This window comes from Podarcis muralis, chromosome Z (assembly GCF_964188315.1).
Source record: "Podarcis muralis chromosome Z, rPodMur119.hap1.1, whole genome shotgun sequence".
NCBI lineage: Eukaryota > Metazoa > Chordata > Lepidosauria > Squamata > Lacertidae > Podarcis > Podarcis muralis.
Window position 1 is genome coordinate 7,546,532 of NC_135673.1, and position 22,742 is coordinate 7,569,273.

Genomic DNA, 22,742 nt, shown 5'->3' on the forward strand with positions numbered 1-22,742 from the left:
GCATAACTCGCCCCCCCCCCCAATTGTGTGTTGCTGTTGTTTTTAAAAGGGCTATGCACCCGACAAATGTTCGCTTATATCAGCCAGACTTAGACTTTTAAAAGTGTTATTTGTATGTTGGGTGCGTGTTTGCCCAAAGCTTTTGTTCTGTTGTTGTTGTTGTTGTTGTTGTTGTTGTTGTTGTTGTTGTTGTTGTTTATACCCCGCCTTTTTCAAAGAAGTGTACGGTTGAAAAAAACCATTAACATATAGAAAAATCAATCATTAAAATAAAAGAACAATTGAACATTGATATAATTAAAATCATATACAACTGGACCTAATGGTCAGGGGCCCCTTTACCTTTACCTTTTACATTAAAATGGATCCAGAATAATCGATTTAAATGGACATGGGATAATCACTGTGCTGTGTGTGTGTGTGTGTGTGTGTGTGTGTGTGTGTGTGATATTAATATTTCCCTTTTTAAAGCAAATTACATCATCAAGAGCCACAAGTTGTTTTGGGGAGACCTGAGTAGGAGTCACAAGACCACACTGCTTTCTGGGGAAAGCAGAAGGTTCCCATTTATGAGAAGATAAAGAGCTGCCTGCAGAGGTCCTGGTCCTCTCTCTGCCCTGTCATGCCTCACAGACATGGGGATTCAGAAAGAACCTGGTTTTCAAAGGGTGGCTTAATAAGCCACAATCCTTTCGCCTGCCCATTAAGATGACTAGGAGGTATGCCTAAGGCATTGGAGAAAAGCTCCTTGGATTGTGGCTTTGAAGAGAAACACCCAGCTGAGCCCCCCCCCCCCCCCAAACCCCTTTGGCTTATTTGGATACAGGTAGCTTTCAAATCTGCTGCTATGTGATGAAACTAGGAGACAGTAGGAAGTGCCCCCGCCCACCCAGCAGGAATCATAAATTGAGCAGGGCTGTGCTCTATGCTTTAATAAACTTGTGTTGGGATTACTAACCAGCAGGCAAGACAGTAACGTCACAACGCAAGTCTTGTGGGGCTCCAACACTGCTAAAAGGTAAAGGTAAAGGTACCCCTGCCCGTACGGGCCAGTCTTGACAGACTCTAGGGTTGTGCGCCCATCTCACTCTACAGGCCGGGGGCCAGCGCTGTCCGCAGACACTTCCGGGTCACGTGGCCAGCGTGACAAGCTGCATCTGGCGAGCCAGCGCAGCACACGGAACGCCGTTTACCTTCCCGCTGGTAAGCGGTCCCTATTTATCTACTTGCACCCGGAGGTGCTTTCGAACTGCTAGGTTGGCAGGCGCTGGGACCAAACGACGGGAGCGCACCCCGCCGCGGGGATTCGAACCGCCGACCTTTCGATCGGCAAGCCCTAGGCGCTGAGGCTTTTACCCACAGCGCCACCCGTGTCCCCCAACACTGCTAGCACCTTGTAAAAGTGACCTTCCCTTCCCACTTTTGCAGAACTTTAGTAGAGCAAGTTAAAAGCCTTTTCCCACTCTGGTATATTCAACTCAACACTGGTCTGAGTGTGCTGCCAGGCTCTTGTTATGACTGGGAGATGTACCTTATTTCATTTGTGTGTGCGCGCGTGCACACTCTACATTTGGCATTTGTGTATTTGAATTGGTCAGGCTTAGCCAGGCCTAACATTCAGTCTAGTTCTTGGGAAGATCCTTGAATGTTGAAGCGAGAGTATTATGGGAGGAATTCAGTGTTGTGCTAAGTTGTTGTTTATTCTGAGGATACTCAAGGGTATGCAGTACTGGTACCTTTTTTCCTAGAAAAAAAGCACTGAAGGTGACCTTTCCATCAGGGAAAGAATTTTGGTTTTCAAGAGGGAATAACACCCTGCAATCCAGGGTCCGAATCCCCACAAAGTCATGATGCTCACTGCATGACCTTGGACCATGGGTAGGCAAACTAAGGCCCAGGAGCAGGATCCGGCCCAATCGCCTTCTAAATCTGGCCCGTGGACGGTCCTGGAATCAGCGTGTTTTTACATGAGTAGAATGTGTCCTTTTATTTGAAATGCATCTCTGCATTATTTGTGGAGCATAGGAATTCGTTCATTTCCCCCCAAAAAATATATAGTCTGGCCCCCCCACAAGGTCTGAGGGGCAGTGGACCAGCCCCTTGCTGAAAAAGTTTGCTGACCCCTGCCTATGTTACCTCACTTGGTTGTTGTGAGGGTAATATGAGGGGCAGGGTGGTGGTGGTGAAGAACCATGTACGTCACCTTGAGCTCTTTGTAGAAAAAGTAGAATAGAAATGTAATAATAAACCAAACTCTTAGAATTATGTCCAATGCTCATCCCACACATTGGACCCTTTGAAAGTAATGGACATGACTAACTTGGATAGATGGGTTGTGTCAAATGTTAGTTCTACCCAGAATAGACCCATTGAGATTAATGCACAAGTCTGACTTAGGTCCATTTATATTAATAGGTTTTGCTCTTAGTAGTGGAACTTAGTTGGGCACAACCCTTTACTTCTATGCCCCTGTTTGTTACATATTCATTTGATGGATGCATTGCCTTAATCTTCCATTTTTTCTTATGCTTCAGGTATCTATGTTTTGTCTGATTTTTAGCATCATGTATACATTTATTCACTTAAATCTCCTTTTGACCCACTTGCTGTTGTTTAAACTTTTTTTTGCAAAAAAAAACTTGCTTCATAGAAGAAAGTGGAGGTGAGGTGATTATGTCACTGGTTTCTAGCTAGTCAGAGCTCCCATGTAGACATAGCACTCATTTTCCCTTAAGCTGAACCCAGAAAATAAGATTGCTTGTCTCGGCTAAATGCAGCGAGTATCCTTTCACAGCACCCACCTCCTCAAATTATCTACCTCAATTGTCTTGAGAATAGAAATGCAATAACAGAAGCGCTCTTTTTGCCTTGCTATGAGATGCCTTTTACCACTGCAATAAGGTCTCACCAAATATTTGAGTTGGGTGCCGTTTCCTCATTAAATAAGGGAGTTGCATAAGTTTAGCCTGTTTTGGACCCTGGATCTCTGCAGAGGGCTTCTGCTTTTGGACACAATTGCTTTTCTTGAGACTGCAAACAATGCCACCTTGAGATCTCTGTGTCTCAGAAGGAAATTATTTTTGTCTGTCTTCCTCTCCCCTCATGCACCATATACAACCCACTTCCCTTCACCAGAAGTTACAACTCTATAACTCCACTGGAGGGCAGCAGAAAATTACATAAACCAGTTTTTAAAGCACAGCATGCGCTCCCTGAAAAGTTCAAGATTTAGGCAAGGACGGTGTGTGTGTGTGTGTGTGTGTGTGTGTGTGTGTGATGTGTGTGTCTAGTCTCAAAGCAGTGGGAGATAGTGGGGTTCCATAACATGCCCTGTGGTTTCCTTGGAATGAAGGTTGATGGAGCCTGGTTTCTTTGTGATAAATATGGTTTTATTCACACACACACATATACATAGGTTGAGTGTAAGATAGAAGGTATCAGGGCAGGAACACCCCAACAGATCTTTCTCCCTCATTCAGTTTTTGGGCGACGGCGGGGGGGGGGGGGAGGCGGCGGTCCCAAAGCCATAGCATTGGTTTCAGTACAGAACATTCCAGGCTACTTGCTCAGAAGCTTTTTTGGGGAAACAGGAGGTGCTACCTAAGCTGGTACAACCAATTAATGGTGAAGAGGATTCTTTGGCTAATGTGGTTGGTGCCCTTGTAGTTCACTTCATTGGCCAACACTTAATCCCTGTCTATTGTTCCCCAGCTCTCTTAATTCAGGACTTGCCATGGTGGCTCAAATGCAGATAGTTGGCAATTTAATTTCAAAACAGCTTAAAAGGTGTTGAGAGCTGGGAAGATCATCCCCTCCACACATGCACACAGATCAACCATATTTTACTTTTGATTAATGAATGTTCAAACTACATCCTCATACAACTATTATTTGCAACCGTACAAACCATTTAGAACACTCACTTCATCAATGAGCTGTTTCCACCCTCTGTGCTGGATGGGACGTGTGCTTGTTGGGTACACAGTTGAAGACTTAATTGTGAACTTAGAGGGTAAGTTATGACAGCTCTGTATCAGCCTATCTGGGAGAACTCTGAAATTTGCAGTATTAGAAGAAGAAATATATATTTAGAGGATAGATCCTCAACAGCAGCCCAGTGAGAACAGCATATTCTGTGGCCACATAATTCTCTGTGGCATTTGTATGGGATGGGGGGTTAAGCCCAGAAACCTGGAGTGGGGGGGGGGTGATGAATGAATAGGATGAATGCTGAAAAGAGGCATGGGTGGCTAAAATTCTGAACGGGAGCACTCCACAATGCACTATTTTGTTGCAGGTACCACTTTTTTTATATATATCTCCTCTAAAATAATTTACTTGGGACTGAACTTTAGTGTTTTACTTTTGTTCCCCCCCACACCCTCCATCCCACCTCTCCCTGCTCTGTTCCAAAACCAGAAACAACTGAACTAGGTAACAAGAAGGAACTGAAGTCCATGCCATTCATCACCTACCTCTCGGGCCTGTTGTCCGCCCAGATGCTGTCAGATGACCAGCTGATATCGGGTGTGGAGATCCGCTGTGAAGAAAAGGGTCGCTGCCCCTCTACTTGCCACTTATGTCGACGCCCAGGCAAAGAGCAGCTGAGTCCTACACCTGTGCTCCTTGAAATCAACCATGTGGTCCCTCTGTACACGCTGATCCAGAACAATGAGACCCGGGAGGTGAGTGGAGCAAGAGATGAAACTGGGGAAGTTGGCCAATTAGGGTCAACTTTCCTCTTCAGCCAGTGCAAAACATATGGTCTGGTGTCCCTCTCAGCCACTGGTGGCATATTATAATGGATGTAACGATACCTGAGCCCTGCTTTTCCTTTAGAACACATTGCTTATACCTGTGATCCTCTCAGTGCCAGCACCGCGGGGCTTGGCAGAAAGTATGCTGGCACAGTTCGTAGCAGTGTTCTGGTATGGTAACCCTGCAATGAATTTGACTTTGTCCATCAAAGCCATGGAACACACACTTTCAACATACTCAGCGCAGATTATTTCATCAATAAAAACATCATCAATTTATTTTTTGCTTTCTTAGAAGAGTGCTAAACTCACTGCTTTCCTTTTTTTCTTCACACAAACAAATGAAAAAGATAGCAAGAGAGAGAAAACTTCAGCTGAGTATGAGAGGCAGAGGTGATCCTATTAGTGAGCCAGCCCAGAGAGCTACTATTTTATTAATCCATTTCAACTTTGCTCACTAAACTCCAGCATCTCCTAGTCACGCCTTTAAGATTCATCAGACCAGTAATAGGCCTCCTCCACTGAGAAGCCCTCTGAAAAACCTTGTTGGTTACCAACGTGTTTCTGCAGACAATGCGCCTGGCAGACAAAACTGAGCCCGAACATCCTAGTGATTGTAGAGCACACTGAACACAACAGCCAATCTGACTTTGGCTGTACTTTGGCTCCACTTGACTGAAGGAACAACTTGTGTAGTATTTTTTGCTGCTTTGTTGTGGAATATTTAAAAAAGAATGATGTAAGGCCAAAGATAATAGACTTGTCTCACCCAAAGGATTTTCAGACAATCAGTAGATCAACATGTATTTTAGTTCTATTGAGATTTTGGTGGAGCTGGCAGCATTGGAATAAGTTCAGGGCATAAAGTTTTGCCTGGAGGTCTGGTGTGCCTCAACCTACCTCATTCAGTCTGCTTGGCCTAGTAGCTGCTTGACTTTGTCCAAGGGTCTCTTGTGCTGTAGGTGCTGTGAATTTAGAGGAAGAAAGAGTTGAGAATTGACTGCAAATTTCTATGGTAAGAACTTAGCAGAACCAGGGCTGAAGGGTGGAGCAAGAAGACACTTGAAGGCAAAGGAGAACAGCAGCTGGTGGGCCATGTGGGCATACTAGAAGAAGTGCTGCATTGATTCCAGTGGTGTGCTCACACCGTCCTGACTTCACCGCCATCCAGTCATACGCTGGCAGTGGCAGTTATGCCAGTGTCAGGAGGGTGTCTCTGCAGCCCTGCTCTACCATTCTGGCTGCTCCTGGTTGTGAGGCTGGATGACAAACAGGCAAAAAGATTGATGGGTGAGCAGAGAAAGGAGATTCATGTCAACATTTTTTTTTAATGATACCTGAGCAGCAAACACCAGGAATTTTGCGTAGAATGGCATCTCAAAATCTTCTATAGTAAAAGAGAAGGTGCTCATGTTCCTCCCCTCAGAGATGGTATCTCTGTTGTGTGCTTAAATCAGAGCCAAGCTCCTTCTCCTTCAATTCTCTTTTTAGCTAGAGTTGAAGAGGGAGTGTTTGACTCTCTTCTTAACTGATAGATAGACGGCCATTTTAACTTTATTTGCTCTCTTTGGTCCTCACTTGCTCTCAGTGCTGCATTGTGGCATGCAAGCACTTATTTCTTCTCTGAGCTGGCTCTTAGCACCATAGAGACTTCAGGAAGCTGCTTCGTAACAAGTTAGATTGGGCCCTTCTAACCCAACAGCATCTCCTCTGGCCCTCAATAGCTCTCTGGGCCCTTCTGCACCGTCTGCAGTCTGTTTAACTGAAGGTACCAGGGATCAATCAGGGGCACTTTTCTGTGACTGAAGCACACGACCTACCACTGAGCTTTGATCCCTCGCCATATCTTTGTAAACCTTTGTAAGTCAGGCTCCTTGAGTAAGGAAGTTTTGATTTCCCTTTTGGCAGTGGCCTTTTCTAGCTATGCCAGACATTTGGAAGCCTAAAACTAACAGCAATTCTTTGCACCATTCAAATCCCCACCAGCAGCCATACAGACTGTTTCTCTCTCACAACATCCCTGTTGTAACATCAAATTGCCGTCAAGCAGAGGCCAATGGAATGTGCCCAACTGGCCACTGGAGGTCAGTGTAAGTCTAACAGGTGCAGGTGAACTTTCCTCGGTGACACTTCTTGAACTTAGCTACTTGGCTCCTCTTCTTCCTTACTTCAAAACACTGAAAGAGCTTACATGTTAATTATATGTAGATTTATTTCCTCTCCCCCACCGTTCTTCATCTCACCTCTCCCTCCCACGAACCAGGCTGTTGTTTCTCCATCCAAAAATGACAGCCCTGTTTAAAGTCACTTATTAGCACTGTAGCCTGCACTTGATTAAGGTGCTTGGAACACACCAGCTTGCAACAGCTGTGGGTGGGATGGGCGAACTGAAGGTCTGGAAGTAATCACAGGTAGTGAAGGTATGGCCACCATCCAGGCCAAGCTGATCCACTGTCCTTTACCCCATGGCAGTGGTGTAGTGGGGGGCTGAGGGGGCTGTCACCCCAGGTGCAGTTTTTAGGGGGCGCATCACAGCACCCTGCCCCATCATGGGCTATTGCATCCTTCTCAGCACCCTCCAGCTGGGGGGAGGGCAGTTGAGAAGGACGCAACAGACATGCCCCATGGCCCCCCTGCGAACCCAGTGCTGCTTTTGTGAGCAGCGCTGCTTACAGAGAGGCTGCTATGAGCTGTTGCGTCCTTGTCACGGCACTCTGCAGCTGGCTCTCAGGCCAGGGTGCTTGTCTGTTGTGTCCTTCTCAGCTGCCCCCCAGCTGAGGGGACTGTGAGAAGGAAGCAACAACTCAAGGCACCCTCCCTGAGAGCCCAGCACTGCTAGCAAGAGTAGCACTGGGCTTGCAGGGGCCAGGGTGCATGACTGTTCACGGCGGCCTGCAAGCCCAGCATCATTTTTGCACCGGCTCCCGCCCCCGTGACATGGCCTAGCAGGCCACTGTTTCTGCTACCACCTCTTGTCGCTGGGGCAAGGCCTTGCAGTCCACCACTTCTTGTGCTTCTGCCATGAAGCCTTGCGGGTTGCTGCTGGTACTGCTACCACCTGCTGTGGCCATGGTGAGGCCTGCAAGGTTGCCAATGGTTTTGCTGCCACTGCCTGGCTGCTGCCACTTCTGCCTTCTGGCAGGCCTGCTGGCGGTCCTAGATTATTTATCTTCACTATAACTCGTCACTTTCCTTTTAATTGTCCTGAAAACCACTATTTGGTAGCTAAGCCAAAAAAACAAATGTCCTGTTTGGATGCATTTTGGCTTGTCTGCTGATGAAAGTGACTGTGTGGTGATTGATAATATTGTCATTTATCAGTTTTAGACCCTTAAGTAGTAGCAGTTGCCAGGACATTACCCTGTTCACCTCTGCATAGTTCCATCCTTATTTCAGACATCAGAATATATTGGTATATCACAATGTTTAGCTGGTGATATATCATGATGTTGAAAACCAGATATTGTCCAGCCCTAGCACCTATGGCAGTTTTATCAATATATGAGAACCAGAAGCACCTCATTTTAACACACACACACACACACACACACACACAGAGAGAGAGAGAGAGAGAGAGAGAGAGAGACTTATAATAATAATAATCAAAATAAATAAATAAAAATTGTCCAGTGGCACCTTGGAGGCCAACTAAGTTTGTTCTGGGTATAAGCTTTTGTGTGCATGTGCACTTCTTCAGATACACACTTCTTCAGATGCAACGAAAGCTTATACCCAGAACAAACTTAGCTGGTCTCTAAGGTGCCACTGGACAATTTATTTATTTATTTTGACTGCATCAGACCAACATGGTTACCTACCTGAATCGAATAATAATAATAATAATAATAATAATAATAATAATAATAATAATAATAATAATAATTTATTTGTACCCCGCCCATCTGGCTGGGTTTCCCCAGCCACTCTGGGCAGCTTCCATAGAAACCAAAAATACACTAAAATATCACAGATTAAAAACTTCCCTGAACAGGGCTGCCTTAAGATGTCTTCTGAATGTCAGGTAGTTATTTATCGCTTTGACATCTGATGGGAGGGCGTTCCACAGGGCGGGCGCCACTACCAAGAAGGCCCTCTGCCTGGTTCCCTGTAGCTTTGCTTCTCGCAATGAGGGAACTGCCAGAAGGCCCTCAGCGCTGGACCTCAGTGTCCGGGCAGAACGATGGGGGTGGAGACGCTCCTTCAGGTATACTGGACCGAGGCCGTTTAGGGCTTTAAAAGTCAACACCAGCACTTTGAATTGTGCTCGGAAACGTACTGGGAAACGTAATAGTAGTAGTAGTAGTAGTAGTAGTAGTAGTAGTAGTAGTAGTAGTAATGATCTTGCAGCCCAGACACAACTTCCAGTCCCACTTTCTCCTAGCAAGGTGCCTTGAGCATACATTCCATATCTCCTTAGGACAACCACTTCATCTGAACTAACTTTTATGACATCTGGAAGGAAAGATGGTTGTTCTGGCAGTGCAAATCCTGCTTAAAAGCTCCACTGGAGACTTGCTTTCCTGCAAAAACTGGAGACTTGCTTCCCTGCAACTGGGCTGGAACACTGCCCAGCTGCTGCAATGGAACATCTGAAGGAAGTGTGCAGAGGCACTTATGTTCCCTTTGCACAGAGGTGAGGAACGTTTTTCCAGCCCAAGAGCCACATTCCCTTCTGGGCAGCCTTCTGAGGTCCACATGCCAGTGGCACGTGGAACTAGAGACAAAGGCGGGTGTAGCAACAAGTGTAATCCTCCCCTTTGTACAGTAGACTAGTTTCTGCACAGACAACCCTATCCTCCATCCAGGCAAGCAAGCAAGAGGCATTATCAGAGTTCAAGGGCACACATCTAGCCATGCAAGACGCACCCAGGGTGTGAAGTGCAACTGCTGGTGGCTTGGGGAGAATTCTGAGGTCAGGTCCGAGAGGCCTGGGGACTGCATTCAGCTCCCGGCCAGAGGCTCACCAGCAGTGCTTTTCTTCTAGAAAGAAAGGTGCAAGTACTCACCATGAAGTTGTTACAGTGGGTGCCACACTTTTAACCAGTGCTTTTCTTCTAGTACAAATGGTGCCGGTACTGTGTACCCTTGCGTACACCCCTCCCAAATAAAAGCACTGGTCACCACCCTCCCTTGGCTTCCTACTCCAGAAAACTGGCCTGGGGCACCTGCGGTTTCCCCAATCCCCTCCTCTCACCCTCTGGAATTAATCTGCTGCATTAATTAGGAGGGGGTCTGTGGAGGGCGATGCTTCTCTCCCTGGCAGCACAGCTTGAAGAGAACTGTTCCCAGCCCTTGAGACAGAAGCCAGCTCCTAGAATAAACCAACCAGACACTGACTGATTAGTCCCTGCAGAAAACATCCCAGCCCTGTCCTGAGTAGGGGGACTGCAGGAGGTGGGGAGTGGAAGCAGCATGCTTGGGGTGTGTGGAACGGAGTCCAGAAGGGACAAGTCGGGTGTAGCAGACGGTGTGGCAGGTTTTTGTGCTGCAGGATGGAAGGCAAAAGCACACTTGAGTTACACCCTAGGCAAAAAAAAAAAGGGGGGGGAGTGCCCTTATTTTGTGGGAAGAGGAGCAGGGGTTTGCCAGCAGACAATGGGTAAACATTAAGGACAGTGATCAGTGTAGTCGTAGGGCCTCTCCTGACATCATGTTTTCCTTTTCCAGAGCACTTTTGGAACAGTTCCTGTGGAGAAATGCATGCACAAAACTTTATGTGGGGATGGAAAATCCCCACATATTTCTTTCCCTTTTTCTTTTCTTTCCCCCTCTCCTCCTCCTCCTTCTCTCCCCGCCCCCTCCAACTTTTCTTCCTGAAAGATCCATGAGCAGGAAATTGCAGGACTCCTTGTTTGCTACTTATGGATCTTACCTGGAAAATCCACTTTAATATTCCATTCTGGCATGTGGTTTTCCACATGGAGGGTGGGGACCATGTTTGGCTTGGTGAAGCTGCTATGTGGAGACTGTTGTTTCTCACCCATTAGCCATGGCTGCAGCCACCCTCCTCCTCCCTCCCTCCCACCAGTTCTTATGGAGTAATCCGAATTTAAGGAAGCCAGCATAATTCATGCCTGGGTAGATTGTGCTGGGGCTATTTACCCCCATTCCAAACTCAGTTCAGGGGCAGTTCTGCTGCCAGCTGAACTGACCCGAGCCTGGCAGAGGAAAAACAAACCTTTAAAATAGAGTCTGGCGTACTTTTTTTTTTGCCTTTGCAACTTCCATGGCATTGTAGGTTATGTGACTGAGCTGAATGGAGTTCAGGCTCGGGGGGGGGGGAGGGGTTTTTCCAGCTGTACATTTGGAGCTTCAGTAAGAGGCAGAGTGGGCTCACACATGAGGCAAGGTGAGGCAACCGCCTCAGATGACAGGATCCACAGAGGCAGCAGATCTGGCTTCCAAGGAATGCATTGCCTGGCACTGCCACCACTGCTGCAGTGGCAGCAACAATTGCAGCACACTCCTTGGAGGTTGGATCCGGTTTCTCCTCAGCAGCCCCCCATGTCACCTCTTGGCAAATAGGAGATGCTGCTGGTCTCTTCCAGTGGGAGCCAGTGTGGTGTAGTGGCTAAGAGCGGTGGACTTGTAATCTGGTGAACCGGGTTCGCTACTCCGCTCCTCCACATGCAGCTGCTGGGTGACCTTCGGCCAGTCGCACTTCTCTGAAGTCTCTCAGCCCCACTCACCTCACAGAGTGTTTGTTGTGGGGGAGGAAGGGAAAGGAGAATGTTAGCCGCTTTGAGACTCCTTAGGGTAGTGATAAAGCGGGATATTAAATCCAAACACCCCCTCCTCCTCCTCCTCCTCCTCCTCCTCTTTTCTTCTCCTTCTCCTTCTTCTCCTTCTTCTTCTTCTTCTTCTTCTTCTTCTTCTTCTTCTTCTTCTTCTTCTTCTTCTTCTTCTTCTTCCCACCCTTCCTCCCGATATAGATTTCTCTCCCCACCCCACCACTGCTTTATCCTAAGTGTGGCTCTTCACTCATCCCTGGGGTGGGCATTTTCTGGTTCACCTCAAGTACCAACATTTCTTGGGCCACCCTGGTGACAAACAAGTGGGACAGTCACTTCTTCGGCTGCTTTTCTCCTCACTCTCCTGTTTTCAGCCAATCTCATTTTTTCTTGTCCTGCCAGGGCATGAGAGGCTGGTTGGGGCAGGTTTTTCTCAGAGACCAGAACCATTTCTTTCCCTTGTTGTTCCTTATGGGAGCAGAGCGTTCTTCAGCCATAGCGTCAGAACTTATGAGATCCTGCAAACCAGGATCCCCACTACTGTTGCTCCCTGTAGTTGATTACAGTTAGGTACCCCTCTTGCATTTGTCTGGGGTTCTAAACGGGATGTTATGCAAGTCGGAATGGATACTTATAACACACACACACACACACCACAATTCTGAGTTGGGCAACCACCACACCAGTAGCCCCTTGGTTTGTTTGTTTAAATCAATTTATGTTAAAAGTTTTCAACAAAAAATACAATAAAAGCCTAATTGACGTAGAGAAAAGAAAAAAGAAAGAATAAGAAAAGAAAGAAAAGAGAGAGAAAAGAGAAAGTGAAAGCAAGGCCCTCTACAATTATATCTTAGCCCTTACCAGTCGTACCTCGGTCCATTCTTAACCTGAAACTGTTCTTAACCTGAAGCACCACTTTAGCTAATGGGGCCTCCCACTGCCGCCGTGCCGCCAGAGCACGATTTCTGTTCTCATCCTGAAGCAAAGTTCTTAACCCGAGGTACTATTTCTGGGTTAGCGGAGTCTGTAACCTGAAGCGTCTGTAACTCGAGGTACCACTGTATTCCACACACAGAAGAGTGAACCCTCCCAGCTCCCACCTGGGAGCTTCCCCATCTTCCCTCCAGCCTCCCACCCTGGGGGAACCTTTCTACTCTGCCCCTCACATGTCCCCTTGTCTTCCATCTATCAACTTCCTGTGTCTCCTTCATTAATCCAAATTCGGGAGCTTCAAAAAGCAAAGCATAAATATAGATAGAACAGAAAGAAAACAAGTATTAGAGATCATAGAAAGATAAGAAGAGAAAGAAAAAGAAAAGAAAGAAAAAGGAAAAAAGGCTTCCAATTCTCTGTCTGCTAATTATGACAATTATCCAAAATATTCAAAGTATTCACTCCAGGATATCATCTATCTGTATTGTCCAGATGTTTCTCAATCTGCTAGGTCTTGTTTTCTCTATCTTCCATTCCAGACATCTCAAATTCTGCCCTTTCCACTCAAAAACTCCAAAAGTAGCTCTTCAATGATTATTATCACTAAATGTCCAAAATAGTCGTTCTCTGGTCCAATATGATGAATTTCTCCCCAAAAGTTTTGACAAATCTTAAAAACGTAACAGTCCATTCTTATTTGTGTTTTGTATCTTCATTAATTCATACTCAGTTCCATATATTCCAAGCCCATTTCCTGTTGGCCATGCGTTTTCCTGATCTAAAGGGAAAAGGAAATATCCTTCCACTGTTTCCATTCTTTTTCTAGACCAGTTATCAAGAGCTTAGAGGCATTTTTTCTTCTTCCTGTTTTCACTTCAGTTTGTACACAAGGCCCTTTCTTTCTCAGCTCCATCTCTGCCATCTCTGGTTGTCCCTGTTCATAAATCCATTCATCTCTTCTGGCATTACAGCAGCATCCTTTGTCTGTTTAATGCTCCAGATAGCTGTATGGATATCCACTCCAATTCATTGTCCGCTGTTACCCATTTTGTCTGCTTGTTAGCCACATCTTTTTCCACAGGTCCTGTGCATTCTCTAGTCTGATGTATCTTTGATCCAATCTCTTTTAACGTTCTACACATCTCAGCTCTTAATTCTGTCAGCTGTTCATCTAGTAGTTATTGCATGATACCAATGATTAATGAGGCATTCAGTGTTGTCTTTCCCATGTTGGTTTCCATTAATCTCCCCCTTGGCAGTCTCTGCTTCCAGGAACTTGTGCGCATTCCTTTCTCACACAGATAAGGTTCCGTTTAGTATTCGCAGCTAATACAGCACATACAAGACGCAGACTTAGTGGCAGTATAAAATGAAGATTTAAAACAGACTTAGCTCTTATCAGTTGTATTCTTTTAGAGTCATCAGCAATTAAGCTTTTTTTTGGTCAATTATTTTTATTAATTTTCCAATTTTAACCCAAGTATACAAATACCAATTAATTCCAAATTAATACAATTTCATTAAAGTGGTTTCCTGCGTGCTGTGCTTGATGCGTCCATTATGATTTGATATTACTGTGTTTCATATTTTTATTAACTTCTAGTTATATTCCATTTAACAAATTAATCACTTAGACAACAGCTGAATTCTTAATGATTTCTATTCTGTTATTATGTTACTTAACCTTTCATAGAACTTCAAGTGAAGAACGCTAATTGTTTCCCCCCCCCCCCCCCCAGTCTGTGTGTGACAATATAATATGTACAATTGTTGGTTTCATTGCCCTTGAATGCTGCCACGTCCTTGAGCTTCTCCTGCTGCTGTTGTTTCTTTCCCAGTGTAATTCAGGGTGGAGCTATGATCTCATGGTTAGCTCCTACTTGCGCGCTTTAGCTCCATCCCATAATGCTCAGGCAGTTCCATATAAACAACAGTCCACTCCTTCCCTCTGATTGGTTGAAATCTAGAAGATTTGCCTTTCCCTCTTCAATCTGGGAAGGGGGAGCTGTTTCAAACATATCTGCTGATGATCTGTGTCAGGGAACTGACATCGGAGCAAGATAGAGAGGCGAGGCTCTCCAATGATGCCGGAGAAGGAACCAGTACAGGAGGAGAGAGGGCTCCTGCGGGGGAAGGAAAATCAGGTGACACCAGGAAGAAAGGAGGGTTGGAGAGCACCTCGGAGGGGAGGCTCTGAGACTCTTCCAGTGAGGTCAGTGAGGAGAGTGGAGGACCACCGATAGGCACGCCCACTCTGCGCAGAAGGCTGCCGCGCAGAGAGGCGAGGAGGCTGTCCGTTAAGGAATTTTTATGTTGGAAGAAATTTAGGAAACGCCCACTGACGGATTCTGCCAGCGACTGAAGCAGTCGTGCCCAAGGGGGGCTGCTCAGCCGGGGAAAACGCAACCGCCTCACGCAGTTTGGAGCAGGTGGAGGTTACACACAAGCAACCCCAATTCCCATGATAATCTGGCAGCACTTTCCTTTTGATTCATCAGCATCCTAGGAGCCCCTGTGCCCCTTTTCATCCACAGCCACTAGAATCCTTTCATCTTTACGGTTGCGTTTTAGTTTTGGCCAGTATTCTTCCTCTTAGGTTATGTCTCAACTCCTTTTAGTCGCTTTTCTTTTTCCATTGTTCGGGGGGGGGGGGGTCAGCTCTACTTTCTCAACGTGATCCATTTAAACAATAGAGCTCCTCCTCCTTTATTCCCTTTAAACCACACGCAGCTTCAACTCTCTCTTTTAAATCTCAATATTACACCATCCAGCAATCAATCCTCACTTGTATATCCTTAAAACTTGCAATTGGAGAGGGTTGCCAAATCATAAATGTAGAAACTACCGTAATATAAACAATAGGGCTTCCCTTTCCACCAGCCACCTCCAAAACAGAATAAAATCTTTTCTCAATCTAAAACCTCAGATTGGTGTAGCTGGATAGTCCACAGTTCTGGTAATCACCTCTCCTCTGGCATGTGCCTTGCTTTATGCCAATTAAGATCCAATTTATTAGGAGAACCTCTGCTTCTGAATGGCAGTATGGGGGGCTTGTGTCAGGAGAAGTGCTTACCCAGCACCTCCGCCTGTCCCTACGTTCCAGTAACAGAGGAGGCAGGTGGGGACTTTTGCTCCACTGCTTTTCACTGCCGTTGATTGAGAGGGACCAGTATACAGTAGGTATACGTTTGATGCACACACACACACCGAATTTGTTGCATGGGTGCACCACATTTCTTGCACCCTTGGGTAAAGACGGCCCTGTTCAGTGCAACTAATGTGTCCATAATGGAGAGTCTTCATTTATTCCAATGTATTATATCCATATTTAGAGCTTTCCAAACCGTACTGTAATTAAACCGATACAACTTGTTTGTTCAAATTTTGAGTAATTTGCACTGCCAGATATATAAAACTTTTCCTAGCTATTGGAATCTTCAACATTGCTGTTAGTCTGTTGTATATGAATGGGGTGGTGTATGAAAAAGCATGACCTCTGCTTTCTTAAAAGTTTTTTGCAATCCTGAGATCCTAGAGAACTGTTCCAACTGTGTACATAGTATTTTACCTGCTGTGATAGGGTCAGAGGTACATAAAATTATATCCTCTGCAAAGAGTCCTGAATCTTGTTCATTTTTGTTTGCAACCACTGCTATATGAGTAGGTCGCAGGATGGGTTGGGCTTCTACCTGCTGGAAGACCAGAAACATTTCCTTGTTTGCAACTGATAGCATAGGGACAGGGCTCCCAATCTGGACAGAGGGGTTCCTCTGTTCCAGTGGAATGGGGGCTAAGGTTCCGTGATGGTAGAGGCCCACCCCAGTTAAAGATTTAGGCACCGGCTAAACCTTACACCTGTTAAGCTCACCTGTTTCTATAATTCAGTGAGATAGGGGTTACAACAGCAACAAAGATCATCATTCATCTAAGGAACAATTGCTATTTTGGGCTCTCACATGAGAGCAGAATCTAACCAAACTGCTTTTGGTTCTGGATCAATGTGGAACATTTATGGACATTTTTATGGACTTATTTATCTACTGCTTTTCCTCCCAAACTGATGTTTTGTGTTGTTGTTCCCTAGAAACTCTTGGTTCGTAAGCTGCTTTGGACAAGTGCAATGTACATTGTTCTACAAAATGCAATGTAGATGGACAGTAGTACCAAACATATATATGTGATTTTGAAGGAGCCTCAGACTTCACCGGCACATCTAGTGAAAGATATATTCAAGACTATGTCCCACTGAAGGCCATTGAATGGGCCTTAGTCATGGCTTATCTAAGCCCCATGGAGGGTACTGGGACCTTGACTAATTGGGGTGGCTTTTTAAGGGAATCTGCCTTTCTCCCTTTTCTCTTGCTGTCTATCACAGCATCCACTTGTATGTATGTTATTGTCTCTCAAGTTGTCCAAAAATTTCATCCATTCCCCAGCTATAAATCCTTAACTTCTCAGCTGGCTTCTCTGTCTGCTTCATGGGACAATGAAGCAGAACAGGTGAACATCTAGATGGCACAATTTCCTACCTGCCATGTTGATAGGAATGCTGACACAAAAACCACAATTATCTAATCTGAGAGCACACCTTGCACTGCTTACTGAACAACGTCCGGTAAGAAGTGGGAAACGGAATAGTGATGATACAATGTTGTTTCTTGCTGTCTCTACGGTAACCCTGCAGCATGTGAGGAAGGGGCTACGAGAATATTAGAATCAGAATCAGATGATGTCATCATGGAAGGTGGAAGAGCAGCCCAGGGGTGAGAAAAGGGTGATCAGTTCATCCTGGTTGACCATTATCTTCACAAATGCTCCATAGACATTTTTGAACATAGTCATTTGAATTTTCCTTTGGAGTTTGTTACTATCTTCCATGGAGACAATGTTGGAGAAAGCGAATTGCACTCTGGAGATGGCCAGCCGAGAGGAAGTTGTAGGAAGTACTCAAACCGTACAGTTCCTGCTTTTGTAACTTATCCCCACAATATCCACATAAGCTCCAATAGGCAAGAGGGGAAGACTCAAGAACAGCACTTGTAGACCTTAGAACACTCCAAACAGCCATTGGAAGGCACAACACATAGAATGATTCCTGCCACTTCCCAGTGGAGGAATAGAGATGTGGAGGTGGCAGGTGACTCCCTACTGAGGGGAACAGAGGCAGCAGTGAGTATGCAAGGGAGAGGTGGGAACTGCTGTTGCTGCCTCTTGCCCTGGCTTAAAGCATAAAAGTTAGAATATCCATTAGAGGCAATGCTCAAGTTGAGGTCTGCTCCTCCTTTGCAAATGAAGCTTCCTTGGGAAAGGTGGCAGGGGAAGTGGTGGAAGTTAATCCCAGGGTTGGTCTGCAGTAAAGGGGTATAAGGAGTGCTGGGGGAAAATAATGACTTTTTTAAAACCCCACAACCAATTCTAACAATTGTAGGCGAAATGTGCCATCATAAAATAGGCATTTAGTTCGTGGCCGGGGGAAGGGAAGCATTTTTCAAAAACAATTAAATGGCAGGATTAATAGAGGACACCAGATCAGTGATAAAAAGTAGGCAGTATATTATTTGAATACAGTGGTACATCAGTCTATGAACAGCCTACTTTATGAACTTTTTGGATTATGAACACTTCAAACATGGAAATCAGTGTTCCGGTTTGCAAAAAAATTTTTGGAATATGAAGCATCAATGTCCCCCTGCCCCTTCTCCGCTTCTCCTAGTGGACTACAAAGGGGCACCTTGCTAGACCCAGAACTCATCCTTTTTCTTCTAGATTTTTATTTATACTTTTTAAATTTATACATTTCATTAATTTTGCAAGCATTTTAAAATTTAAATGTTTGGCTTCCTTCCCCCTCTTTCTGCGGTTCCTTAAATTTATTTTTTAATATCTTCTGCATATCCAAATTCATTTAATTTGCTCATTTAATTATCTACTTTAAATATAAACTCTTATGAAACTGCAGGTTATTACAGGAATCCTGCCAATGTTTTTATCTGTTTGCAATTTATCTGCAAATATTCAATAAACCATTTCCATTCTTTTATAAAAAGTTTGTTATCTTGATTTCTTATTCTTCTGGTAAGTTTCACCATTTCTGCATATTTCATAAGTTTTTGTATCCATTCTTCCTTTTCTGGGACTTTTGCTTCTTTCCATTTTGGGGTGAGTAGCATTCTTGCTGCTGTACAGTGGTACCTCTGGTTATGTACTTAATTCGTTCCGGAGGTCCGTTCTTAACCTGAAACTGTTCTTAACCTGAAGCCCCACTTTAGCTAATGGGGCCTCCCGCTGCTGCCACGCAGCGGCGGCGCGATTTCTGTTCTCATCCTGAAGCAAAGTTCTTAACCCGAGGTAATATTTCTGGGTTAGCAGAGCCTGTAACCTGAAGCGTATGTAACCTGAAGCATATGTAATCCGAGGTACCACTGTAGTAGCATACTAGTGCTTTTTCGTCCCCCAGCAGTCCATTAGTTTTCCAGTTGCTAATTAACTGGCAGACAGAAAATCCATTTCATATTTGCTTCCAGTCTTAGCAATAGTTAAAAGAAGGTGTTGCCTACTTGGTGCCCTGATTTAAGGACTATTATGTGGTGTGTTGGTCCAGTGAATATTCCTTGCTCGAGAAGATCCTCTATTCCAGGGACGTCCATCTCCCAATAGACTGCGATCTACTCACAATGTAAAAAAAAACCTGGCAGTGATCTACTCATTGTCATAAAAAACTGGCAGTGATTTTAGGAAGCCAAAGTTGTGGAGATTTGGGCTTTTTTCCCTTTTATGCTTTTCTGTAAGGAAATTGCTGAGGGGCCGGAGATCAACCAGGATCTACCAGGAGCACCCCATGATCTACCAGTAGATCACGATATACCTGTTGGACATGCCTGCTCTACTCCAAAAAACTTTCTATCTCTGGCATGATGAATGTCTTCTTCTGAGCTTGTGAGGCTTATTTCTGAACTCCCTTATTTGGTAACTTAGACATTACCATGGTTGTCCTCAACCACCGTATAATTATCTCTGCTGACTGGAATGTCAGCAGTCCATTTTCCTCCCCAGAAGTTCCAAAGGCAGCCGAAGTGGTAGCTCCCCTTAACGAATAAGCTGTATGCTCCTTAGAAGCTTCCCAGAGCCCCATAAGCCTGGACAATAAACTCCTTAGGTCATCTAGAAATCAAGGAAGAAGAAATTTTCTTCCCCACAGAGGCCCAGCAAATGCCACAAGCAAAGACTTGTGGAATTCCTAAGCTCTGTCTAAATAAAATTGTAAGCACAGACCTCCAGTTCACTTGAGCAAAAACTGAAATTGGTTTCTTACAGTGAATTTCTGTTTGAAAAGAAGAGTGGAAGGCATTCTTCCCAACTCCTTTCCTTTTGCTCTCTGCACCCATGTCTTTGGGTGGGTGAGACGATGGTGTAATATGGTTGGATAACATTTGAGTTTTCCCCTCCACTGACACGACATACTTGATGTTCGTTTGAATGGTTGGTGAGAGTGTGATTGTTACGCAATTCTCAGCTTACATATACATGTCCACTGTGGCAGTTTTTTGAAACAGACATGACCACTTTGGGCTATGGGTGGATGAGTTGTTTTTAGCTCTGCCAGTTCAATCTGGAGGGCTCCCGCCAGTGGAAGGAGAGGCAAAAGACTTCAAAGGGCCCTGCCTATCTGGTCCTATGGGAGGAGTCATCCTGTCAGAACAATGTCCTCTGGTCTACTCTTCAAATAGAAATTCATGGTAAGAAACCAATTTCGGATTTTTCTACCCAAACAGTTATTACAAAAAAAGCATATATTAGATAAAAGTGTGAATTTAAGAAGAATACATTAGGGAAAATAGCATACAGAAATGCTTAACATTAGGGGAGATTGCTTGCAACAACAACAACAAATCGTACATTAGTCAAAACTGCATATAAAATATTTTATTAGGAGAAATTAAACTAAAATACTGATTTGTTTTCTTTGTTTTCTTTTATCTTTTAAATTGTTTATGCATTTTCCCCAGTTTTATATTTACACATCATATTTCCATCCTTATACAATATTTTACATAGACTTTCCCACCTAGCTTTCCATGGCAGTTCAGCTATATCTTATTTGGCTGCATATCCAATAATTTATCCATCCTATTCTACACCCCCTTCCATATTTTTGTTGTTGCCAACTGTTGTTCAGAAAGTTTCCCCTACTTGGAAGTGAAATTTAATGTCATATATTTTTAAATACTCCCCAAATATTTCCCACTCATCCTTGTATGTTTTTCATCTTGGTTTCTTATTTTAGTAGTCATGCTTGCTAGTTCTGCATATTCTGTTAATCTATACAACCATTGTTCTTTTCCTGGAGTCTCCTTTGGTCTCCAATTTCTAGCATGCACTATTGTTGCTGCTACTGTTGTATACAATAATAAATTGTGAGTCTTATTTGGTATCGCATCACCAATTATACCCAGAAGGAATGCTTCTGATTTCTTAGGGAATGTAAATTTAAATATCTTTTTCAGCCATTGTATACCATCTCCCAATAATCTCAGGCATATTTACACCACCACCACAGATGTATAAATGATCCTTCTACTTCTAAGTACTTCCAGTACAGCTTGGAACCTCTTTTGTACATTTTGACCACCAATTTGGTAGGCATCAAATACCACCTATAAAGCATCTTTTGCATGTTTTCTCTTATCAGATAACAGGCCAGAAAGTTCGTAGTTTAATTCCAAAGTTTTCCCCATGCTGAGATTTCAATGCTATGCCCAATGTCTATTGCCCATTTTGTCATTGCCTCCTTGATCAGTTCATCTTTCGTCTCCCATTCTAATAGGATTTTATATACAGTCGTACCTTAGTTGTTGAACGGAATCCATTCCAGAAGTCCGTTTGACTTCCAAAAATGTTCGACAACCAAGGCATGGCTTCCGATTGGCTGCAGGAGCTTCCTGCACTCAATCAGAAGCCAAAGAAGCCATGCCAGACATTCGGCTTCTGAAGTACGTTTGCAAACCAGAACACTCACTTCTGGATTTGTGGCATTTAGGAGCCAAAACGTTCGAGTTGCAAGGTGTTTGGGATCCAAAGCACTACTGTATTTTGGAAATTATTATTTTTGTTGTTGTTGTTCCCCAATACCACTTTTTCAGTTTATGATCCTCCTTGTACAAATCCTCTTTCTTTGTCTTTCCTAAAGACCTTATTTAGTTGAAAGTATTGAAACCAGTCAGTTACCCAATTCTGGATTTGCTCCCAATTTTTTAGTTTTATTATGCCCTCTTTATATTCAAGAAGTTCATTATATGTTCCCCAGTCTCTTTCCATGTTTAGTTTTTTCCTGCCACTGCTTAAATGGGTGAAATCCAACAGGGAGTCTTTCTTTCTAAAATATCTTATGTCTTTCCCAGACATTGTATAGGCTCCTCCTTATAACATAGTTAAGGAATCCCTTATGCACCTTAGCTTTATCGTAATGAAGATAGGCATGCAATCCATAAACTAAGTTTGCTCCCCCTAAGTCTAATATGTTTACATTCTTCAGTTCTATCCACTCCTTCATCCAACACAAAATGCTGATTCATAATATAGTTTCAAGTCTTGGAGGGCAAACCCCCCTCTATTCTTCGCATCAATTAAAATTTTATATTTAATCCGTGGTTCCCCCCTCCCTCCAACATATAAAGTTTGATATATCTTCTTTCCATTGCTTAAAGCAATTATTCTTATGCTAATCCAAAATCCATATATATTATACATTTCTTCATAAAAACCCACAATACATTATCAAATACCTTCTCTGCATCTAGAAACAGTAGTTTTGCTTGCTTTTCATTTCTCTATTCTAGGTATTCAGTTATGTTCAAGATGTTCTTAATGTTGTTTCTTATTTGTCTAGATGGCAAGAAGCCTGCTTTGTCTTTGTGGATAAATGTGTTCAATACTTCTCCCAGTCTTTTAGGCATAATAGTTGCATATACAGTGGACCCTTGGTTTTCGAACGTAATCCGTTCCGGAAGACTGTTCAACTTCCAAAACATTCAAAAACCGAGGAGCAATGTGTGGTTGGCAAAATCCATTGAGAAAAAAAGAAAAACACGCAGTGGAAGCCGTTCGACTTCCAAGGTGCGTTCGAGAATGGAAGCAATTACTTCTGGCTATTCGATGTTCGGCTTCTAAAATGTTCGGCTTCCGAGGTGCTGAAAAACTGAGGTTCCAGTGTAACTTATCATCATTATTTAATAGGGATATTGGCCTGAAGTTCTTTGGTTGCTAATTAGTTTTCATAAGGCTTTAAAAAATAAATAAAAATAAATCACAAACTGCTGCAAAA

The 22,742-nt window shown here is 44.0% G+C and overlaps 1 protein-coding gene across 3 annotated transcripts in view; it reads left to right on the forward strand.

The window, feature by feature from the left end:
- ASTN2 (astrotactin 2) overlaps positions 1–22,742 on the forward strand; it is a 682,965-nt gene that overhangs the window by 516,270 nt on the left and 143,953 nt on the right. For all 3 annotated transcript variants that reach the window (XM_028714606.2, XM_077922442.1, XM_077922443.1), the window contains exon 17: positions 4,420–4,685. In XM_028714606.2, the coding sequence (XP_028570439.2) occupies positions 4,420–4,685 (266 nt within the window). The remainder of the gene's footprint in view (positions 1–4,419; positions 4,686–22,742) is intronic.